We start from the raw sequence: 18,540 nt of genomic DNA, 5'->3' as shown, positions 1-18,540 counted from the left end.
CAACAACATAGCAATTCAATATGCTTTACTGTGAACATCAAGCAAAGGGAACACAATTATACAATGATAGGATGCATAAAACAAAATAAGTACAAATCTATCGCAGTGCATACGAGTTTCATTTCATTATAATTGGCTACTATGACTGCCTATGAATTTCATGGGCCTGGGTAGGTCAACCTGGCCTGGCGGGGATCTGCCCTGTTGCGCACAGCACAACAGGTGAAGGCAATTAACTTAAACAAGGAGCTGCACCAAAAACAATGCCAAACAAACTGTCACATGCTAGGTGCTGAAATAAATTTCCCATTTGGATCATTGTTGACGAATGAACAGAACATGGAAGTTGTTTTTGCAAAATGATTATTTATTTCTTGTCCAGAGCTGTGAGGTGAGGTCACAGCTTCTCTCTACTTTTGTATGATATTGTTAGCCTAAACTTTGAATTTGCTTGCTGGATATTAAGACAGATAATTTGGGGATTTTGGCTGTATTTTGTCAAATCTAGTCATCTTTATATTGTTGTTGATCAAACGTCTGGGTTTACTGTTTCTACTGGCAGGGGCGTCACTACCGTCACGCAGACAACGCGGTTGCGTTGGGGCCCATGACGATAGGGGAACCTCCCCACCCAGAAAAAAAAATATATATTATATATAAAAAACATTATTATGAATTAAAAAATAAACCTGGGTGGGCCCCTTAACATTGTTACAAAACCGTTGTTTATGTACCCGAAATCCGTCACAAACCCACGAAAAAAGTATCAGAAACCACAGTCCATGTGCGTTCATGAGGGCCCGCTGTGACCACCTCGCGTCGGGGCCTACTGTTGCCTCGTTACGCGACTGTCTACTGGGTAGTTCCTAGTTCTTGTAAAATGGTAGGTCCAACGTTCTAAAAGACTAGTGTAGGGTATATCAATTGATTGAATATTGATTGAATATTTTATTAGGCAAAAAATGTAAAACAGCACAGTTACATTTAAAATACTTTGTCTAACAGGTCCGTTCATGAAAGTCCTTGCGGACTTGTTTCCAATGAGGGCCTTGGTATTCAATTCATAGACATATATAGTGGCACCACAGTTCGAATATCAATACAAAAAAAAAAAACAGAAAAAGATAACACTATGTACAACAAAAAATAAAAAAGGGGGAAAAAAACTACAAAAAATGTACAAGAACGGGGGGGGGGGGGTCGTCTGTCTAACGGGAAAATGGTACTACCTCCTCTTTTGGCCTCCTGAAAGGTGAGTTTAAAAAAAAAACATCGGGCACATCATTCTGTAATACGGAATTCTCTCTCTCTCTCTCTCTCTCTCTCTCTCTCTCTCTCTCTCTCTCTCTCTGTCTCTCTCTGTGTGACCATTTTTATTAAGGTAAGAAAATCTAGTCTAAAGTTTGTCAAAAACCCATTCGCTTGCGTTAAAATTAATTCTTTCTGACACCAGCAGGGGTAAAACAGTCTCTTCCGTATTGGCGTCAATGTAAAAATCTCAGGCTGCGCCCCTTGGGCACACGGCCAAAGAGAGGGGCAACGACGCAGCCGCCGTGATATCCCTCCCCCCTATACCTACTTTTCACCAGGTGGGGTGAGTGAAGGTGATATTATACAGCTTGGCCCAGCGTCCAAACACTTGTTTCTCTGTGATGAAGCGATGGCTCCCTCCCCGCATGCCAGCCCGGTGCTGGAGGTAGAAGCCACACTCGTCGGGTCCTCGTGGATCGTAGTAGTGATACGGCGTCCTCTGAGCTCCTCGCGTCGTCTCGCAGTGGTCCGGCGGAACCGCTCCGTACACCTTGACCAGTGGTGGAAAGTGACTTTTAAGTACGTTTACTCAAGTACTGTACTTAAGTATTATTTTAAAGTGTTTATACTTTAGTGGAGTATTTCCAATTTGCAATGCTTTTACTTCTACTCCACTACATTTCTGAGGAAGATATTGTACTTTTTTACTCCACTACAATTATTTTAAAACTTTAGTTACTAGTTTCTTTGTAGATTTTGATTATTATTACAAAACATACATTAACCACTTCAGCCCTATATACATTTCGGCCATTTGAAAATAGCAGATCTACAAGCTCACAATGCGTCGCAATGCGACGCATTGTGAGCTTGTAGATCGGCTATTTTCAAAACATTTTTATACATTTGAAAACTTGAAATGGGACATTCTGTATAATGACTACTTTTACTTTTGGTATTTTAAGTATATTTTGATACCAATACTTTTGCACTTTTACTCAAGTAAATTTGGAATTCCGGACTTTTACTTGTAACAGAGTATTTCTACATTGCAGTATCGATACTTTTAACTTAATCAAAACATGCGAGTACTTTTTCCACCACTGACCTTGATGTGGTCACAGCTCTCGGTGGCTATCACCATGGTGAAGAAGCCCGTGCTCAACCAGGTCTCGGACCCGACACGGTCCAATCCCGTCTCCTTCCGGTACAGAACGTTGAATTTCCTCCGCTCCGTGTCCTGGCTGATTCTGAAACAATTAGAGCGCTCACCGCCGCAGAAACTCTGGATCCATCCGTCTTCGATCTTGTCGGGGAGTCCCCAGAAGACCACGATGACAGGGCTGCCGCCCGGGCGCTCGTCCGCCAGCAACTCGGCCGAGTTCCGGGCGACGAGGCGCACGCTGGAGTGGCCCACCACCCTCAGAGTGGTCCGCGTCCCTACGTCACGCTCGTATCCCGCGGTGGGGGCGTCGTTCATACGGATCACGCATTCCGTTCGGTCGATTTCCTCCCCCGCGCCGCTGCCCGACACGTGGCCGGAGCTGGTCACCAGGGCACAGCGGTGGCAGCGCATCGCCGCGGCGGGGGGCGAACCGGGCACGCTGCCGCCGTTGCCGTATAGATCACGCACATGGGCGGCGACTTCTCCCGCACCGACGTGCAACACATGGCTGGAGCTGCTGTTCGCCCGGAGCGGATCAGAGGTACCGAACGCACCGTGAGGGGCTGCTGTTCGCCCGGGGGAGCTGCTCTTCGCCCGGAGCGGATCAGAGGCACCGAACGCACCGTGAGGGGCTGCTGTTCGCCCGGGGGAGCCGCTGTTCGCCCGGAGCGGATCAGAGGCACCGAACGCACCGTGAGGGCTGTACATGTAGACGTAGAGGAGGAGGAGGGTCGTCGGGAGGAAGACGGCTCCGAATTTCACCGACCTCTGCATTCTCTTCGTCTCAGTCAGCGAGCGCTTGGGCTGTCATGATTACAAATTTAAGTTGTGGATTAATTGTCACTCAAATAGTTAACGATTTAATTGTGTGTTCGGCCATTGAACGTTGGAATAGAGTCTGACGTAATTTACGCATCCTACCTGGGTCGTGTTTTTTTTCCCCCCCGTTCTGAATTCCCATAGACGTGTTTAATATCGTGTCAAATAAGAACTGTGTTCCAAAAATAAACAAATGACCCCGGCGGTTTGACTCTTATGGATGTGAAGCATCAACTGACGGTGAGAAAACGCGAATGTTACTTGTTGTGCCGAATTAGTTAAATTTTCGCCAGAAACGGACTGTATCAAATATGAGTGACTGACTATCATAAACGATACAGAACCTCCTCCCTGACAATATCGACGGAAACAGTTTGTTTATTTTTGGACCACAATTCTTATATGAGACGATTCTAAGATGACCCAATGTTATTCTCCATAGAGACATTACTTTACGACCCAGGGGATGGACGAGTGACGTCAGGACTTCTGTACTCTATATTATGAAGGCTTTTAAGCTCCCTAATAAAAAATTGCACATGGGGCAGATTTGACAATCTGAAATATAAAGAAATTAATGACATATTTGATCATTTTTATACATGTAAAAAAAATCTGAAATAGCTGATCTACAAGCCTACCGCGCGTCACAAAGTGACGAGTTGTAAGCTTGTAGATCTGCTATTTCTGCTTTTTTAATACTTGAAAATGTGTGAAAATCTTTCAACATGGAAACGATTATGACGATTATGCAAAAATAATTACGATCTCAAATATTCAGACGATTATGTAATAATTGTGACAGGTCTATGAACGCCACTCAATGATACTGTAGGCTACTTAAATACTAACCATGAACATTTCAAAGTAAACCGATGTGATAACCGACCTGTCGTCTTCACTGCCTGTCTTCCTGTCAGGGCGTGTGTCGAAGTGGAATCCAAATGCAGGCAACACAGGCAGAGTAAAGTTCCAAGAGTTTAAATAGCGACCAAACGAAAGGGGAATTAAGGCTTACATTGACATGAAGCAGGCAGAGGTAAAAAAACATCAAAGAGGTCCAATACAGGCAAACACATCCACAATTAAGGGTTCAGGCTGACAATCAAAGTCCAAAAAAAACCAAAGGAACACTATAGCAGTCAAACACTGAAAATACAACGGAGGGAGTCCAGGGTAACACACGACTAACATCGGTTATAATCTGGCAAAGAATGAGTAGAAGATGCATACAGTTTTGTAGGGAGTGGCTTGTTTGGGGAAGTTGCCACACGTCAACAATGAAGGGAACTGTTGGGCTGATGAGGCAGTTGGAGTTCTCAAATGTTTTACTAAGTAAAAGTATCAATACTGCAATGTAGAAATTACTCTGTTACAAGTAAAAGTCCGGAATTAAAAATGTACTTGAGTAAAAGTACAAAAGTATTAGTATGAAAATATACTTAAAGTACGCAAAGTAAAAGTACTCATTATGCAGAATGTCCCATTTCCCCAAATTTTCAAATGTATAAAAATCTTTAGAAAATAGCCGATCTACACGCTCACAATGCGACGCATTGTGAGCTTGTAGATCTGCTATTTTCAAATGGACGAAATATATATAGGGCTGAAGGGGTTAATGTATGTTTTGTAATGATAATCAAAATCTACAAAGTAACTATTAACTGAAGTTTTCAAATAATTGTAGTGGAGTAAAAGTACAATATTTGCCTCTGAGACGTAGTGGAGTTGAAGTGAAAGTATTGAAAATTGGGAAGTACTCCAGTAAAGTAAAAGTACCTAAAAAATGTTACGTAAGTACAGTACTTGAGTAAATGTACTTAGTTACTTTACACCACTGGTTGGAATGGAACGGAACGTGTGAGTGGCCAGGGTAGAGAGGGACCGGGCCGTGACCCATCCCTTTCTGCCCAAGAAGCTTGACAGCTCTGGTTCCTTTTCACAAGATAACACTGTGTCAAGACAAGATAACACTGTCAGTCATTCACTTATTATGCATGCAGGCCACACTGTCGCAACTTGCAACCAGTTGCAACATCATTCCGAAACTGTTGCCGAAGCTGCAACTTCCTGCAACGTGGTTGCAAGTTGCATCTATAGTTGCGTTGTGAATCATTGGTGTGGACTGGGCTTAAAGGTAAAGTAACTGATATTATTGTGTTAAAATAAATGTTAGATAGCTTTACATTCTGATCGCTATTTAGAGCAGGGGTCTTCAACGTTATCAGCCCAAGGACCCCCTAGCTGAGAGAGAGATGAAGCAGGGACCCCATCTATATTGTATAAAATTGTGTTTCAGATTAAACTTTTTTTGTTTACTTGGTCTGCTCTTTTTTCCCTCTACAGCTAAACCTCTTTGCCGAAAATTTTTGGCTAAAGTTCTCTTCAGAAAAGGGATGCTAGGGTTCAGGTGATTAAGGGGGGGAAAAAATCATATCACACAAAGATTTGTGCGGACCCCCTGTAGTAACTCTGAGGACCCCCTAGGGGTCCCGGACCCCCTGCTGAAGACCCCTGATATAGAATGTTTGTTCAGGTCTCCGGGGGGGGGGGGTCCCGACCGAGGCCTTCCAAGGCCAGTGTGGAGACACAATCCCCCCCATCTGGTCCTTGGTCTGCCGCGGGGTCTCCTCCCAGTGGGACCGTCCTATACACCAGTGTTTATCAACCTTTTTTGTGCCAAGGCACACCTGGCATAGCCAAAAGATCCCAGGGCACACCTAGATATACGGTATATATATATATATATATATATATATATATATATATATATATATATATATATATATATATATATATATATATATATATATATATATATATAATTATATATCAGTAAAACTAATAATATGGCTAACCGTAAACTTATTTCTAACCTTATCCTCAGTAAAACAAACACAGGAATACAAGAACCGCTGGTCCGCGAAAAGAAATGGGGGCGAGCGTGTTTTGGGACGAGTTTTCCGGTTATATATCGACGCCCCTGCTGGAAAGTAACCTGACACCGTCAAATGGAAGAAGCTTGCGACACACATTTAATGCAAATGAGATTTCCGGAGGGAGGGGGTTTACCAGGCTAGCTGGAAAGCATCCCAGCCCAAACATTCAAGTAACTAATAATTGGGCCGCGTGACCCGGAAATGACCGTAATAATCCTAAAACGGGAGCGAAAATATATAATAAAAAAATAAAAATAAATTCACACCTTCTTAAAACGGCGCGGAACACCGTAGCAGTACTCCCGGCACAAAAATGGGCCGTTTGCCAGGGTTGATAAACACTGCTATACACGAATCCACAGAGCGCTGCCCTGCGCGCAGCCATTGCTGCGGTGTCAACGCTCCGCGGACGCGACACCGCAGCAATGGCAGCTACAGGCAGCTACAGGCAGCGCGCCTGTGGATTCGTCTATATGTATCTATTAATTCACAACATCTTGGTGTGTGAGTGCTCTGCTGGGCATGAAGAAATGATCCTGAAAATCTGTCCTGTATATTAACTCTTTGCCTGCCAACTCTTTGCCTGCCACCGTCCCTTTTTCTCTGCTTTCTGTAGTTTTTGGCGAAAACAAGCCCCATTCAACTGGCCATAGCTATTCGGTTCTTAAGTCTGACGTGGTTTTGTAGTCCGACGTCACGTCCGGGTCCAAACATGTTGTGACCCGTAAATCTTTTTACAATAACCTCCTTTTTCAGAAATGAACCATTGAGGGTTAATAAGGGTCTTAATGCTAATATCATAGACAGTAAAAAGTAGGCTAATATATATATTTATATTTGTATTTATTTATTATTATTATTAACATAATATATATATTTATATTTGTATTTATTTATTATTATTATTAACATAATATATATATTTTTATATGTATTTATATATATATATATTTATATATAGATGTATATAAAAAAACGATTATTTTTGTCGTTGCCAGGAAAGCGGTACAATGACACCTTAGTGGTTATTTTAATCTCAGATGTGTTAAAACAGAGAGGGACACAGCACTGGGCATATTGGAAAATACACACTTGGATCGGGAAGTTATTCTAGCGGGGGGGGGGGGGGGGGCGCAACGTCACGTCTGAACAACCGAATGGAATGGATTACAGCGACCAAACATTTTCTTCCTCGATTCTACGGGACCCCCACGCGTGTAATGGGCCGATCTCTTGAGGACGGCGGTCAAAAATAATATTTCAGTCAGACAACTCTTAGATTGGATTAGAATATATATTTATTAGCAATATATATTTAGCAAGCTTGAGCAGGTATAGAAACAAGAGGAAGCATAGTTTGGCGTCAGGCCTCTGAATCCATTCATCCATGTAAGGATAACATTTTAATGAATGTTACATGCCAATTAGCATTTACAGGGAATGAATTAAACCCCCAAGGGGATCTAGAAACAGAGCCTACAGGTGGATGCCGGGGAGGCGGGTGGGATGACTTTCATGGGCAGCAGCAGAGGGAGCAAGCAAGGGCAGCAGATCCGGCAGGATCTCGGCAGCAGAGCAGCAGCAGCAGCAGCGTCGCACGTCAGAGCAGCAGAAGAGCGCAACCAGACTGGATAGGTAGGCAGAGCATTACTTATAACTCACCGACCAGGAGAAGAGTGCATGTGACTTAGTCACCTGATCGGTTAGCCCAATCCCTTGAGTTGCCTGGCCTGAACTAGCTCCGTAAACTGCGCCTCATTTCAGTCAGACAACTCTTAGATTGGATTAGAATATATATTTATTAGCAATATATATTTAGCAAGCTTGAGCAGGTATAGAAACAAGAGGAAGCATAGTTTGGCGTCAGGCCTCTGAATCCATTCATCCATGTAAGGATAACATTTTAATGAATGTTACATGCCAATTAGCATTTACAGGGAATGAATTAAACCCCCAAAACAGCAAGAACCCCCAAAACGGCTTGAGAGCACAGGGCCTGACGCCGGACCAACCATCTGTGAGAATGGTGGAGCTCCATGACTTGTTTCTTACTAACATGATAGTGTTCCTCACATTTCATTTTTAAATTTAACTAAACAAATGCAGCATGCATCCATGTGTTCAGCGAGCCTGATGAATCCAGGTACCCGCTGCTCCCTGAATTCAGGAGTCCTAGACGGTATCCTAATATGGCGTCCACGCTGTGCCGCACCAACTCGGATTCGAAGAGGACATTCTATATTTATTTCTTTTTCAAAGAAATCTGCTATATATATATATATACACATATATATATAATGAGTCATCCTATGATGAATGATAACTATTGTTTATCATCCATAATAAATAAAGTGTACTGACTATGTGTGTAAAGACGTGCTATCTTTACTTAACATCTGAATCAGTACTATATATATATATAATATATTAGCCTGACTATAGTCATAAATAGCCCAACATTTTTAAAACCCAACATATTAAATAGCCCAACATTTTTAAACCCAACATATTAAATAGCCCAACATTTTAACGCCATGAAGTCACCAATAACTAAATCCCCAGCAATCCACCCGAGTTGTAATTAAAGCGAGCAGCATTTATTGAATTAGCGATAGAACAGCGAGAGCGCTCATACTCATGAGCTTTTAGCCTGCAGAATGTCATCCTTATTAACCAATATCTACGTTATCTACGTAAGCTCCTGAGGACCCTCGCCCCATAGATTTAAGAGAAGCAGAAGCAAGCAGCGCTGCAGGTGTAGCTACACCAATACGGAGGATGGAGAAAGCCCGCAGCTTGAGCAGATCTCTCGCAGCTTTGCAGTGAACCAGTTCAAGTTTAGGCCTACAGATGGAGAGACAAACACAATGTTATTGCAATCCTGGATTAGCCCGGCCATCCTATGACCAATTTAACCCATTTTGGGTTCATGTTGCCATTTACCGTATAGCAACATGCATTTTATATATATATTATATATATTTTAAACTAAGTTTGCAGAATTTAGTCAGATTTAGAAGGCGATTTTTGAATCGGCCATGGTCTAAATGGGTTAAGCGCCATGTGGCAGCATGTTAGCAATTAGCATCATAGCAGTTGATGCAGAAATAATTTGGTATACAAGCTTAAATTATAGCTTGCAGAGCTTGACGCAGATTATTAGACATGTGAATAATGTTAGCTAACGCCGATATCCCTCTCCATCCATAGCCTAATAGATTTAGCACGAAATGCCATCTGTTGCAAGTCTGGATCGGCCCAACAGAGCCAGACGCCAGAGGGTTGGCAGAATTGATTTAGCAGAGTTTAGCAGCGAGGCTAGGCAGCTCAGTAGATGATGCAGCATAGGTGCCGAGAAGACCTTGAGAAGCCCACATCTCAAGTGCTCTCACGCTGCCTTGAGAGCCTTGTGCTGGCCCGCACAGTAGATGATGCAGCATAGTGCTGAGAACACTGAGAAGCCCACATCTCGAACAGCTCTCTCACGCTGCCTTGAGAGCTCACAGTGCTGCCAAGAGCGTAGGTAGCTCAACCTGGAATCTAGAACCAGAAGCAGAATTATTCTTGCAATTACCATGATAAGCCACCCTGGACGAGATGACGCCGTTATAGACAGCTGGGACAGGAATTTACTTCCTGAAGCCACTCACATAGCCACGGTGAATCGTGCGTGCTTCACTGTGGATGAGTGGGGACGCATGCTGCACGTCAATGCACGAGTGTGGCCTCAATCCTGACACAGTCAGTCGCACACCGCAAGCTGCTGGTTGCGCTGCAACACTCGTCACCAGTGATGAACACACCTTGATGTGGTGCTAAATATGCCGTGAGCATCCCACTCTGGCGAATACAGCAGCGCCTCTTATACGGGGACAAATACTTCCAGTCACCCAGCTTTTGATAAGCATGAGACAAGCAAAGAGCCCATCAACATAGTGTAACTATTGATAACAGGAGCAGCCAGGATCGGAGTCCCTCTTTTATCCGTCCTGCGAGATATGTCGCGGCAAAATATATATATATATATTTTTATTTATTTAATTGATGCGCACCAGCCAACCTGGACAAATGACTGATATCTTGACTCTACTGAAGCCCCACTATCTATCCTGTTGCAATAACTTAACTTCTGTAATCTTGATGCTCATGACAACATCACTCGGCAACCAACTTTTCTATATACCATGTACCTCCCACATGGAAGAAAGCATGCAGTGTTTAGCTTGTGCTACAACCAATTTGATAGCTTTACGCATGGGAAGCAAAACATGTTGTGTTTAGCTTGTGCTACCAACAATCCAAGCTTCCACATGAGAAGCAAACATGCTGAATTAGCTTTTGCTACGAACAATCCAAGCTTCCGCGTCGGAAGCACCATGCTATGCTAGCCTGTGTTACAACCAATCCAGAGCTATCCATGTAGCGAGCATGCTGAGATAGCTTGTGCTAAGACAATTCAAGCTTCCACGTGGGAAGCAAACCATGCTATGCTAGCCTGTGCTACAAACAATCCAGAGCTATCCACGTAGCAAGGCATGCTGAGATAGCTTGTGCTAACAATTCGGCCTCCACGTAGGCAAAACATGCTGTGCTAGCCTGTGCTACACCACTCTAATCTTCCACATAGAAGCAAACATGCTGAGCTAGCCTGTGCTACAAACAATGTAAAGCTTCCACATAAGCAAACATGCTGTGCTAACCTGTGCTACGACAATCTAAAGCTTCCACAAGAAGCAAACGTACTGTGTTAGCCTGTGCTACAACGTCTCTACCATCTCTTATCCAAATGTATGCAGCAAAATGAGAATCCCTTTAGCTCATCCTGATCCTTAACAAGTGTAATTTAGCAATACAAGAGCATAAGCAACGGTAGAATGCAACCAATAACGTCTAATCTGCACTGCAAGTTCATTTGTTTATTTCATCGTAATATGAAACGCCTACTTTACCTCCACCACATATTAGAGCAATTGAACTGCTACATGAATTGACAACGTCTGGTGCCATTTCCTACTCTGCAAATAGATGCCAGACATATCTACAGGAGAGATAAACTATAGCCACCATCGCACATGGAGATAAATCATCCCTACCACTACTATCCGCCCATAACTAAAATTAACGCGATATAATGCCAGTCTGCACAACTACAGACTGCTTTAAGCATAGAATGATCTATGCACATCCTTACAACATACTCGCAGCCTTCTGATAAAGATACTGCTAAATGATGATTGGAATCCGAACGGACCCGTAACCTATGATATTTAATACCAACTAGACTTGCACATTTATTAATCCTACGCTGTGATACTTAATATTATTGCTGTTTAACTCATATTGCAAGTCACAAGCAAGTTCATAACGTATAACTCATATTGCAAGTCACAAGCAAGTTCATAACGTATAATAATTTTATCAATATAATGCTTTCGTTGCTGTGGCTTACTGAGATTACTTAACATCTTATGCCATCCAGCCTGATTGAAATTTATTTTACCACGCAGACTACATAAAATAATAAATATAGCTTATGCAGCGATCGGCACGTGAATAAAATCTCTCTGCCTGTATCATAACCACTGATCTGACGCCGGAGGCTTGAGCAGAGACTACAATTCCCCGGTTACACCAGAAAAGTCAACCAATCATAGAGTCAGACAGCATGACTACGGAACCAAACTTATCCCTTTATCCCATAACGTAATAGTTCATCCGTTCCAGCCCTACGCCAAAACAGAACCTCCTATAGATAACTGCTAAATCGATTTCAATAAATTCTAGCAGCATTAACAACTACTTCTTGAACGCTACTCACAAGTTAGCTTCCGGTGGACGATCTCTTCAGAATAAGAGTACCATCTAAAGCCACTGAACTAACCATGATACATTAAACTATAAATTAAGCAAGATGCAGCCAACTGAGCATATCCGTGTTTTAACCAGTACATAAAGATATTAATCTGAACATTAGAGCCAGAACAAGCAAAGCAAATCACAAAGTGAAGCCATGCCCTCTCTCTACCGAGCAGTACTTACCAGCCATATCAGCGCGCACAGATCGGTGACGTCATCTCTTGAGAGAGAAGTAAACAACCAGGTCTAGAAACCCAATCTTGAGATAAAGTGAACTACTTTGAACAAATACACGCTAAACTGGGGACCATAACAGAACCCCGAGCCCATCGTTGCTTACGATAAGAAAACATAGCAACTTAAGCAACACTGTTGGTGAATTACCGTCAACCCAGTGCCATAGAGAGAGTTCTGACACTAGCGTCGACTCCCATTGTAAGAATGGAATGCGGAAGTGCTCCGTCTAACTCAATGAGGCAGTCCCATTGTTTGGAACTATAGCCCGGAATGCGGAAGTGCTCCGTCTAACTCAATGTTTGGAACTATAGCCTAAGGAGCCAGTTTTCGGCGGAATCAAGCGTGTCGTTACTCTATTTCTACACTCTAGTTGACCATACTGATATCGATCAATGACGAACGCTACTGCTTTTGAGCTGAGCGTTTAGCAAGAGATTTAGCCATAATTTAATTTAGTTTTTTACTTAAGTAAAGAAAGTAATACCACGATTAGGACCAGTAGCACGCCGCTGAGTAGCTATGATTACAACCATCAACCAAGAACACCGACGCCGTATGACCACCTACATGAACAATATGACTTTCATGGGCAGCAGCAGAGGGAGCAAGCAAGGGCAGCAGATCCGGCAGGATCTCGGCAGCAGAGCAGCAGCAGCAGCAGCGTCGCACGTCAGAGCAGCAGAAGAGCGCAACCAGACTGGATAGGTAGGCAGAGCATTACTTATAACTCACCGACCAGGAGAAGAGTGCATGTGACTTAGTCACCTGATCGGTTAGCCCAATCCCTTGAGTTGCCTGGCCTGAACTAGCTCCGTAAACTGCGCCTCATTCCATGATTGATTAAAAATCGCTTGTTTTCGCTGGCGGTTTGGTGACAATATTTATTCTGGCAGTCAAAGATCTACAAATATTGCTTAAAGGGAGGGACCGGTGGGCGGGGCCCACGGCCACGTCACTGAGTCAGACATAACCATAAACAAACCCGATACGCCCATATATATACCGTAGGCAAATCATTATGACTCAGACATAACCATAAACAAACCCGATACGCCCATATATATATACTGTAGGCAAATTATTATGACTCAGACATAACCATAAACAAACCCGATACGCCCATATATATACCGTAGGCAAATCATTATGACTCAGACATAACCATAAACAAACCCGATACGCCCATATATATACCGTAGGCAAATCATTATGACTCAGACATAACCATAAACAAACCCGATACGCCCATATATATACCGTAGGCAAATCAGTATGACTCAGACATAACCATAAACAAACCCGATACGCCCATATATATACCGTAGGCAAATCATTATGACTCAGACATAACCATAAACAAACCCGATACGCCCATATATATACCGTAGGCAAATCATTATGACTCAGACATAACCATAAACAAACCCGATACGCCCATATATATACCGTAGGCAAATCAGTATGACTCAGACATAACCATAAACAAACCCGATACGCCCATATATATACTGTAGGCAAATCAGTATGACTCAGACATAACCATAAACAAACCCGATACGCCCATATATATACCGTAGGCAAATCAGTATGACTCAGACATAACCATAAACAAACCCGATACGCCCATATATATACTGTAGGCAAATCATTATGATTCAGACATAACCATAAACAAACCCGATACGCCCATATATACTGTAGGCAAATCATTATGATTCAGACATAGCCATAAACAAACCCGATACGCCCATATATATACCGTAGGCAAATCATTATGACCACAGATCCGACCACTATGCCCATATATGGTCATGCGCATATGGGACCGAAAAACGTCAAACGAGGCGCGCGCCTTCGGCAGGCAGTGGAGGGAGTGTGATGCCACACGCACGCACGCACGCACGCACGCACGCACGCACGCACACGCACACGCACACACACAGGAGTCGTGGTGGTTGTTAATAACACATTTATTGCGGATCACAGCTGTATGAATGCATCAGAACAGCAGAGAGACACAACCTCAGATCCAACCATGGCACAGATTCCTTCACAGCACATCCAAAAACCATTCATTAATACCATTATTATTATTATTATTATTCACATAGAACCATTTGTCTCTCATATATTATATTGTATCATTTTCAAAGAGCATAAAAATACAAGTCTTTTGATATTACTATCATTTATTGGGGTTGAACACTTGGTGGTTGTTCCACTTTATGGACTACAGGGGGCGCACTTAATCACTGGGTGGGGGGGGGGGGGGCTGGGAGCACAGAGTCAGTTTGTTTGGGGGATTAGCAGGCCAGGCATGAGCAATGGAGCGCTGAGTGTTTACAGATTTACGTTTTTAAACAAACCAACCAACCAACATAAATATAGCTGTTTGTATTTGTTGATGACATCTTAATATTCTATGCTCTGTTGATTAATTGAATGCATTTCAGGACCACAATGGAAACAAGTGCCCAGGTCTTTTGTCGTGTTAACCTTTTAGCCTGAATGTTTTACTTTGTCTCTGTGCTGTTAAACCTTTTTGATTAGTATTCAATTCAATCAATCAATCAGTCAGTCAATCAAGGACCCCCATAACTCAGAGTTACAGATTGGTAAGGGTCCATTTTCTTCCAAAATATAAATAATTTACCTGGGGACCCCCTGGAACCCCCTCAAGGACCCCTGGCCGTAGATCAAAGCTATTGCCTACGTGTGACATCGCAGACACATAGAAATCGTTTCAAAAACGGTTTCAAAAACGTGTCAAAACGGTGGAAAAACAACATTGTGAGAAACAGATGTCAAGGCACAGAGATACACAGCAGAGCAGGGTTCTCATTTATCAAGAAGAAATTATTCCATCTATTTTATAATATAATTGTAAAGAATATGACAAAACTTAAATCATCTATATAGCATCCAGGCTTTGAATAACCACTTGAAACAGATTTGACTAAGTACGGACGAAGATGCTCAATTATTTTAGGATAGATCCGCCATTCCCAATTTGAGCCACTAGAGGTGCTGCAATGGTAATGGTCTCCTAAGTGGGTGGCCATCCGATGGCAGATCTCGCCAACGTCCTATGTTTACGTTGTGTTGGTACATTATAACTCTATGATCTTTACTGGTGCTGTAGACCAGAGGGTGTTGCGGGGGCAGGAAAAAAAAAGGTCTAACAAAGTAGATTTCCTCCTCATTTGTCTCTGTGAAAGAAAAGCCATTTTACTGTCAGAATGTCGGGAGGATTGTGTGGCTTTGTGTCCAGATATTTAGTTTTAGTTTTTATTTAGTTGAGTGACCATAATTAGCCTGGTAAACCCTCCCTCTGGAAATCTCATTTCTATTTGATTCCAGGAGTGAGTCTGGCCTGATAGCCCATTGTGGGGGTTTCTAGTGGAATTACCAACTAACCGAGCCTATCAGCGTCGTCGCACATCGTTCTGTGATTGACAGCGACAGTTGGCCAATCAGGTGGCGAGTTCGAGTGAGCCCGAATGGCACCGAGTGCAGCCTGAATCCAGCCGACAAAACACGAACGGCAGCCATCTTTTTTGTCCGCTATTTTTTCTCCGCTATTTTTTTACTTCAAAAAGCTCTCTAACTTCTATTTTGAGGCACGGAATTTACTTATAAGATATCGTTTGGATAGAATTTAGTTGTTTAACTTCATATATGTGGTCAATTAATCATGACAGAGCCTATTTAAAAATAAAAATTTAGAGAACCGGTAGGGGCGGGCAGTGACACCCATGTATCCGAATAAGGCAACCCATTTTGGGCATGGCCGTCTCAAAAGTCCCGTTGCGTCACATTAGACTGGTGAACTGCTGATTGGCTGAAGGGGAAAAACGATCATTGGCTGAAGGGGTTGTCAGTCAACGGTATTACTCCCGCCCAACTCCAGCCCACAGCCAATATTGTAGAATGGGCGATCAGGCCAGACTCACTCCTGGAATCAAATGAGATTTCCAGAGGGAGGGTTTACCAGGCTAGACCATAATGGGTCAGAGGCCAAGTTCAAGTTCACCTCTCACATTGGAATGAATAGACTCTCACTTCAAGCAGTGCACGTGGTTCTCAAGGACCCCCAAATTGATATTTATTCGGCCGTGGACCCCCTTCTGAAAAGGTTTTGTGCCATGGACCCCCAGAAAGAGAAGATTTATGTTTTAAATTTTTTAAATTATTTCAAAAACAATTAAATAGCAGATGTACAAGCTCGCAGCGCGGCACAAAGTGACGCGCTGTGAGCTTGTACATCTGCTATTTTCAAATAGCGACGGTGACACCTTTTGCTGGGGACCCTCTGTAACCCTTCCGAGGACCTCTGGGGGTCCCCGGACCCCACTTTGAGAACCACTGTTCTAAAGCAGTGGTTCTCAAACTGTGGCTGGGGATCCTCAAGGTCCCCTTTAAAAAAAAGAAAGAAGTAGACATGGGTATGGGTCAAACCCTGGGCAGGAAACTATGGTGGAGTTGAAGATTCATCAGCCACAATATTTTACTAACATGACCTTTGACATAGCAGCCATGTTTGTGGTACACTGGATAAAAATAAAAATAAATAAAAACACCCCACACTAGAGGGCGCTCTAACCTAGCCAGGTTTCTGCGTTGGATAAACTGTATGTATGTTTGCTAATAGAAAGCGTTGAAATATACAGTACAGTACAGTACAGTACAGTATATTAAATAAATATACAATACATTAGGTTTAATCTGTTTGTTTTTAAAAAACACTGCAGCAGGACAAAGGGGAAACACAGCCTGTGTGCTTATATATAATGTGTATATATGTATATATATATATAGAGGGAGAGAATGATGTGTTATTGTCTCCGCCAGGCCGAAGGCATTGCCTAGACTATGTTTTGCACCCTGCCTGTCTGTCCGTCCGCCCGTCCGCCCGTCCGTCCGTCCGTCCGTCCGTCCGTCCGTCCGTCCGTCCGTCCGTCCGTGTGTGTGTGTGTGTGTGTGTGTGTCTGTGATCAGCTAATCTCTGGCACCGTTGGCTTGATCGCAGCGAAACTGCACACACACTCCCTGGGCGCCAGAGCAGAACCTCTGCCCCGAGGTTTTCACATGGGCCTGTTATAGCGCCACGAGGAGGCTTATTTTTGCTAAACAATAGTTTTTTACAGTACTCCTACATATTTTGTCCAAACATAACGCAAATCGGTAAACAGTATCTCTATCGTCACTAAATGCAACGGGTCTTTCAGATTTTTCATATTCCATCCAGATTGGCCAAGATTGGCTTCCAAAGTTTGCAGGAATGCTCCATTTTGAACAAAATGCCTCAAACCATGAACATAGCATGCAATTTCCTGACATTTTGCACACACATTCACCATAGGCCGAGGAAGAAATTCATTTTTTTTTCTTCAAATCAGCCTCATGGTGGCACTATAACAGGCCGATTTGTGTTTTTACCTATAACTGAACCGATCTGTGTAAAACTTTGTATGTGCACTCCCCAGAGGCCAAGGAAAAAACATTTTCCCTGCATTTTTCACATCTGCCTTTTATAGCGCCACCAGGAGGCCGACTTTTGACATTACTCTTTCAGATTTTATCCAAATTTCACGCCAATCGGTACACATGATCTCTATAGTCATGTGATCAAGACGGATGTGTTTGATTTTTCATTTATTCCATCCTGATTGGCTAAAATGTACATCTAAAGTTTGAAGGAGTGGCCTCTTTTGAACACAATGCTGCAATTCATGTCCAATTGCGATGAAACTTTGCACGCACATTCGCACTACGTTGAGGAACAAATGCCACCCTTTTAACATTGCCTCATTATAGCGCCACCAGGAGGCAGATTTTTACACAAAAAAAACATATATTACTCCTACAAATGTTGTCCAAACATCACGCATATCGTTACACGTTGTCTCTATAGTCAAGTGATCAAGACGGATCCGTCCGATTTTCCAAATTCCATCCTAATTGGCGAATTCCAAACATTGCTGGCCCACAATAACCTACCTGACCTGGCGGAGACCTGTGCTCCTTTTTCTAGTTGTATAATGTACTGTGTGTGTGTGTGTGTGTGTGTGTGTGTGTGTGTGTGTGTGTGTGTGTGTGTGTGTGTGTGTGTGTGTGTGTGTGTGTGTGTGTGTGTGTGTGTGCGCGCGCATGTGTGTGTGTGTGTGTGCATGTGTGTGTGCATGTGTGTGTCCAAAAATGAACTACCTACCACATGTGTGACATTCGCAGAGGCAAGGATCGCTGGGGGCCACACACACACACACACACACA

At 43.0% G+C, this 18,540-nt stretch overlaps 1 protein-coding gene across 1 annotated transcript; it reads right to left on the bottom strand.

Annotated features, from left to right (window-relative positions):
* Positions 1 to 1,582: 1,582 nt before the first annotated feature.
* On the bottom strand, positions 1,583 to 3,190 carry LOC308075207 (alpha-N-acetylgalactosaminide alpha-2,6-sialyltransferase 6-like; the record flags this gene model as incomplete). The annotated part of the gene is made up of 2 exons (XM_080414895.1): positions 1,583 to 1,801; positions 2,360 to 3,190. 2 exons carry the CDS (start codon positions 3,188 to 3,190, stop codon positions 1,583 to 1,585), a joined length of 1,050 nt encoding a protein of 349 aa, XP_080271021.1.
* Positions 3,191 to 18,540: the final 15,350 nt, after the last annotated feature.

The sequence above is a fragment of the Gymnoscopelus braueri genome (assembly GCF_963280865.1).
Source record: "Gymnoscopelus braueri genome assembly, chromosome: 2".
NCBI classification, from domain to species: domain Eukaryota; kingdom Metazoa; phylum Chordata; class Actinopteri; order Myctophiformes; family Myctophidae; genus Gymnoscopelus; species Gymnoscopelus braueri.
This window is presented reverse-complemented; position numbering and strand designations above follow the sequence as displayed.